At 32.3% G+C, this 5,652-nt stretch overlaps 1 protein-coding gene across 1 annotated transcript; it reads left to right on the forward strand.

Annotated features, from left to right (window-relative positions):
* Nucleotides 1-2,392: 2,392 nt before the first annotated feature.
* On the forward strand, nucleotides 2,393-5,545 carry LOC129913671 (30S ribosomal protein S11). The gene is made up of 5 exons (XM_055992463.1): nucleotides 2,393-2,705; nucleotides 2,769-2,899; nucleotides 2,953-3,053; nucleotides 5,178-5,243; nucleotides 5,313-5,545. Exons 1-5 carry the CDS (start codon nucleotides 2,512-2,514, stop codon nucleotides 5,418-5,420), a joined length of 600 nt encoding a protein of 199 aa, XP_055848438.1. The 5' UTR covers nucleotides 2,393-2,511; the 3' UTR covers nucleotides 5,421-5,545.
* The last annotated feature ends 107 nt before the right edge of the window (nucleotides 5,546-5,652 follow it).

A 5,652-nucleotide genomic window follows, 5' to 3' on the forward strand; every position in this document is an offset into this window, starting at 1 on the left:
GTTTTGAAATTTCAATAGGGGTATTCACGATCCGATGCAACTGGTCTAGTATCATTGCAAAAGTGCAAAAGTGTAAAATCTTACAACACTACAACAACAAAATATATGGATTGAAATTTTACAATGGTCTTGCACTTTTGCAATACCCTAACCCTATTGCAAAATAAAAATACAATTCGGAATTTCGCTCATCTGTCAGTACCAAAAGAACAAAAGAAAATAGAAAAAAATATCTCCTAAACTGGGTGAAGATCAAAACAAACCAAATTTTTCAAGGACGCGCGCAATTTTAAAGAACTGTTGTTTGTAAAAAAAAAACTCATACAAATCGATTTCAAGTGTTTTTTTGGTAGTAACGTTCTACTATAACTTAATTTAGTGTCTAAAAATCGAAAAAATTACGGAATTTAAAATATATTTCTATGCTGTATTTTTTGCTTTTTTGTTTTGTTGGTTTGTTTTTGCTGGTTTGTTTTGATTTTCGCCGAGTTTAAAACGTCAAAATGGTAACTGTAAATAGAAAGAGAAGACAAGGACAAATGTTCGAACTTCCCTATGGAGTAAAATTATTTTTGACAGATGGCAGCTCACCGTCGCGTCGCCCATGATAAACAGTTTGTCTTTTTTATTCTGTCGCTACTCATGTCCCGTAATTTAGTTTCTTTTGATTTAAAATAATTAGTGAAAATTAATTAACCCGAACAAAACAAAGAATTAAATTATAAAAAATTGAAAAAAAGAAGAAGCAACGGTGGGAAAAAAAACATCATTCATGCTTCAATATTTACTATAGATAAGAAGAGGGGCGTTCACGATCTATTGTAAAAAAATAAAATTTTACATTTTTACTAGGCCTGTTGCACTAGATCGAGAATACCCCTAATTATTTTATTTAAAAATTAAAATTAGGTATAAAAGCTCATTTGAACCAGGTTAAATTTTTTCTTATTAAATAAGCCAAAGAAGAAACATTAAATAGTACATAAATGGTAAATAAAATCTTATGAAATCATTTTTTTTCGTTTAATTTGACGGCATTCCCAACAAACATTTCAGCTTCGGTTAAGGTATTATAAAAGCTACATTTCAGCTTCTTTTAAACTTTAGTAAGGTTGTTGGGCATGGAAAAAGGAGAAAGTTATACAAATTTGACCCTCTATAAGGATCTTAAACGAAGCTTTACCGAAGCTCTACCGAAGCTTTGAGATTTGACATATAGCTTTGGAAGAGCTTGTATAGCTCTGTAATACATGTCTTATCGAAATAAAAAAAAAAACTACAAAATCAAAAAAGATTTCTTTTTTAACTGGTTTTTAATCATGAATTTTATCTTTTGATCTGATATTTATATAACATTCCATTAGTTTTTAGTATATCTATTAATAATAATTTTAAAAGCATATAATTTTTTTACCACACCCAGGAATCGAACTTCGTATCTGCTTGGTGCTAGTCCACCACTCTACCCACTCGGCTATCCTAGTATACATAATCATTAATGAAATCAAAAACTTAATCAGTTCAAATAGCAAAAAAATGTCCGAGCTAAATTATTCAATGTCAAAACCAAAAAGTGTGCGAGCTATATTATTTAGTATAAAAACCAAAAATCAAATACAAAACTTGGTAATTTCTGTTAAGCTTCTATAAATTCATTAAACAGGCTAATAAAAAAAACAAGCTTTCTTCGTTTAAGTTTCTTTAATAGTATTTAAACAACTCATTAGAAGTTGTTAAACAAGTCCGAACTTCTATAAGCAGTTAAATTCTGAAGAAAGCTCAATACAAGCTGTATAAAAAGTAGAACCTGCGAGATTTCAATTTATAGAAGCTGTTGTGCTAGTTGGGTTTTCATCCCAAGGTCATAATTCAAGTCATATTCTCCTTTTATTCTTATTTCATGTGTTCTTTTAGGAAAAAGAAAGACAAAGATAGTTTTAGTACACCCAAATTAATTTTTAGTACACCGCAATAGAGAGCAGGGGTCGAATCACAGCACACGATTACGATCATACGTTAACGTTTTTACTATTTCTCTCTCTATTTAATCAGTAGAAAAAGAAAGGGACACATAGCATTTATACTTTAACGAACGTATGCCGTAGTTCGACCCCAGTTTTGAGTGGTTTTATGAACAAATCTGCTGAGCAGAAATGTATAGTAAAACCTGATTTTTGGTGTAGGTTTTGGTTTATTTTCTGCGAAAACTGCGTTTATAAAAAATAACACGGTCCCTCGGCAGCACATTATGCAAAATAAAGTCTTTATTAAAATTTATTAAAAAATAATAAAAGATTTAATAAATTTTTTGTTTTTTATAGTTTGAATGCAACCATCGTAAAATTTCTTTTAATTTTTTTAATTAGGTGCTGAATTCACCCAATACGAAATGTCAAAATCATATGTTGTGACGTAAGTTTATTTGACGGTGTTTTGCACATTTTACCTTTAAAAAATACCCAAAGAAATCCGTGAATTCCTGGCTAATTTTTAGTTTAATTTCCAATTAAAATGGCTCTGCGGCAAGCATTTTCTTCAATATTAAAGATTTCACCACGTTATGCTTCAACACCCAAAGTACAAATGCATTCAAGTGCAATGTTGTGTAAAGTAGAAGATCGCAAGGAAATGCTTGCCTCAATGCCTACAAGGGATGAGGGTACTGTCGGCGAAAGATCTATTGATATTGATACTCTTATGAGCAAGTAAGAATTTAATTTGTTAATAAAATGTGTTCCCATTTACAAAGTTTTTTAATAACCTTTTAGAAAAGATAAATTCTTCCCCGATGCCTCGACAGCCACTCAATTGTTCAATGGAGTTCCGTTCAATGAGCTTCCAATTTGTAATGTGAGAGTCTCTAAGAACAATACCATTATTTCTGTTACGGATTACAAAGGTGAATAGACTATTGTTTTAAGATTGGGAAAATACTATAAAATTTAAATACAGGTTTGATTCGATTAATCCGGTCGTGTGGTGTTGAGGGATTCAAGAACACCAGAAAAGGTACCAATATTGCGGCCCAAGCAACTGCCATCACACTTGGATCGGTAAGTTGTACTTGAACTTAGTAACCTAAATTTTTAGTGTAAATTAAACAATTTTGGTAGAGCAGTATTTCAAAGTGAATCTGGGACTCATCAAAATCCTTATTTAGTGTATTCCAGGTTCCCTTCCTTGCGCTCCATCATCAGGAAAGAGTAACTGATGAACTTTTGGAGAATAGTAACTAAACCCGATGTTTTCCTTTTTTCGGCTGCCCTAAAAGCTTAGACTTCGCTTAAGTTAAGTGAAGCTTTTGGAAATTTTTCATTAAAATAACTTCACAATACTGTTGAAGAATTTTATGGTATTTCACAATAAGTTAGCGTTGAGCATTGTAAATTAATTTTGGCGACCAAACTTTAGCATTTTTACTTTGAACGGCTATTTTGAAGATGGTTGCGTCCTTATTCGTAATTCGTGTATTGTGGTACCTAGCTATTAAATAGTGCCAGCATTCCGTGTACAATTTTTTTCCAACTCTCGATACAGGCCCCCCGTATTTTCTGTAATTTCAGCTAGGGTTCTGAAAAAAACTTTGTTGTAGAATTCTTGAAATGTAGGTTTTCCCACTTTTCTTGCTACTCATAGAAATTCAGCAGCCACTAAAACCCTTTTTTTTCATCCTCGTTGTTGTCCATTCTTTCCACATAACTTTCTCATGTGCTGAACCTTTATTATCTTGTCCACAGTTCGTTATTGTATCTTCTTCTCCAACCATAATCAATGTAGACGGTACTATAAATCGACCAAAGAACTTTTCTCTCCAAATAATCCAGAGTTTTCACCCGGTTTCGTCAAAGTCCGTTCCATATAGCAAGATTAAAATGATAGAAGTATCGTATAGGGACACTTTAGTTGCTCAAGAGAAGACTTTGCCTTCTCAAACCAACGAAAAAATCCTAATTTTGATGATATTATTGTCTGTGTTTATAGCAATGCTTAGATAGACGATGTTCTTTTATACCTCAAAATTATGGCTGCCCTTGGTGACATTTTATCCAATACGTCAATGTTGAGTGTCCGTTAAATCCATTTTTGTTTTTTGTCATTTCAGAAAAGCGTTACTGATATTACAAGTGTTCTTCCGAATATGTTAATACCGTCCGTAATGTGAATACATATTTGATCTTTCCTGGTCTAAAGCCACTCTCATGAGGTCTGGAAACGGATTCTTCTGTAGTTAGCGCAATTCAGAGGGTCCCCTTTAAGATTCGGGCAGAAGGTTCCATTCTGCGAGCATGCTTTCTTTCGACAACCAGATTATCGTCTGCTACTTTAAACAGCTCGGTAGCAAAGCCGTCTGCTCGAGGAGCTTTGTTGAACTTAAATTTGAATATGACTTCTGGCATTTCACCCAGGTAATTGTCGACATTGAATAATGCATTCATCATCGCCATTGTAGAGATTGCAGAAGTTATTTGTCCAAAATTTCTGCTTGTTTGCGATTCTTTTACGATTTTTCCTTCTTCGTTTGTGCAGAATTCAGTTCTAGGTTTATAAACATGGGGCCCTACTCTATACATTTTGCACCCTATTTCTAAAGCGGAATCAAATCTACTACTCACAAAATGTGGTAGCGGAATGTACAAGAAATATCTCGAAATGTTATTCTTTGAATAAAAATCTTAGTGATGGTAACTTCTAGTAAAACTTCCAAACCTCATTTCTGTCATAGAATTCCTCTATTTTCTCAAACTCTCCTTTTTCATGAAGCCTTTTCTTTCTACCGAAAAGTCGATGGTCCTCCGTACTTTTTCGTTTGTAGAGCTCATTGGCAGCTCTGTTCCTCTTTTGAAGTACCGCTTTATAAATTTTTTATTTAGCTGTATATGCTTGCCGGCATTCATTTATCAAACCCGGGTTTTCGTTGTAGCAGCCTAGTGAAACGGAGCACGGCAACTCTTCTCATTTACAATTTTTTTTTAATTAGAATTTTTATAAAAAAAAAAATGTACGTATTTTTCCCTTAAAAAATGGAAGATATATTTGTTGAGTTTTGCAGAAAGATACTCTTTTTAATCATGTCTGTGACTCTACTTTCCCAAAAGTAAGAAAAATAATTCTTTACAATCTCGCTCTTGTATATACAAAAATATAATTGTGTTTTAATTTTGTTTCAATCCAAATAGAAAGCTGTTGAACTTGGCTGGAAAACAATACGAGTTAAGGTACGTGGTCTGGGACCCGGTCGCATGGTAAGTTAACACAAATGCATCCACATCAAAATTTTTCAATTCAACCTTTTATATTTCCTTTTTTTAAAGTCTGCCATAAAAGGCCTTCAAATGAGTGGACTGAATATAGTATCAATTACCGATAACACTCTTGTATCATGGAATCCTCCACGACCACCAAAGCAAAGAAAATTGTAAAACTAATACCAAACAAGAATAAATAAAAAAATAAAAAAACAAAACAATAAATGTTTCTTAGATATCAAATTTTCTTTTGTATTTTTTTTTTGTTGTTGTTTTAATTTAATAAATCTAAATATTGATGGGTTTTTGTTTTTAATGTAAAAACCTTACTTAAATAAGCCTTATAAACGAGAAAAAAAAAATTATATACATAGGTACACATAACATACTTAAATAATTAAATAAA

This window comes from Episyrphus balteatus, chromosome 3, assembly GCF_945859705.1.
Source record: "Episyrphus balteatus chromosome 3, idEpiBalt1.1, whole genome shotgun sequence".
In the NCBI taxonomy this organism is placed as follows: domain Eukaryota; kingdom Metazoa; phylum Arthropoda; class Insecta; order Diptera; family Syrphidae; genus Episyrphus; species Episyrphus balteatus.

Bases quoted from the DNA above. Each gene is read 5' to 3' on its own strand.
- LOC129913671 (XM_055992463.1), top strand. From the start codon at position 2,512: ATGGCTCTGCGGCAAGCATTTTCTTCAATATTAAAGATTTCACCACGT. The intron at 2,706-2,768 runs GTAAGAATTTAA...ATAACCTTTTAG, and splicing joins ATTGATACTCTTATGAGCAA to AAAAGATAAATTCTTCCCCG. The intron at 3,054-5,177 runs GTAAGTTGTACT...CAATCCAAATAG, and splicing joins CTGCCATCACACTTGGATCG to AAAGCTGTTGAACTTGGCTG.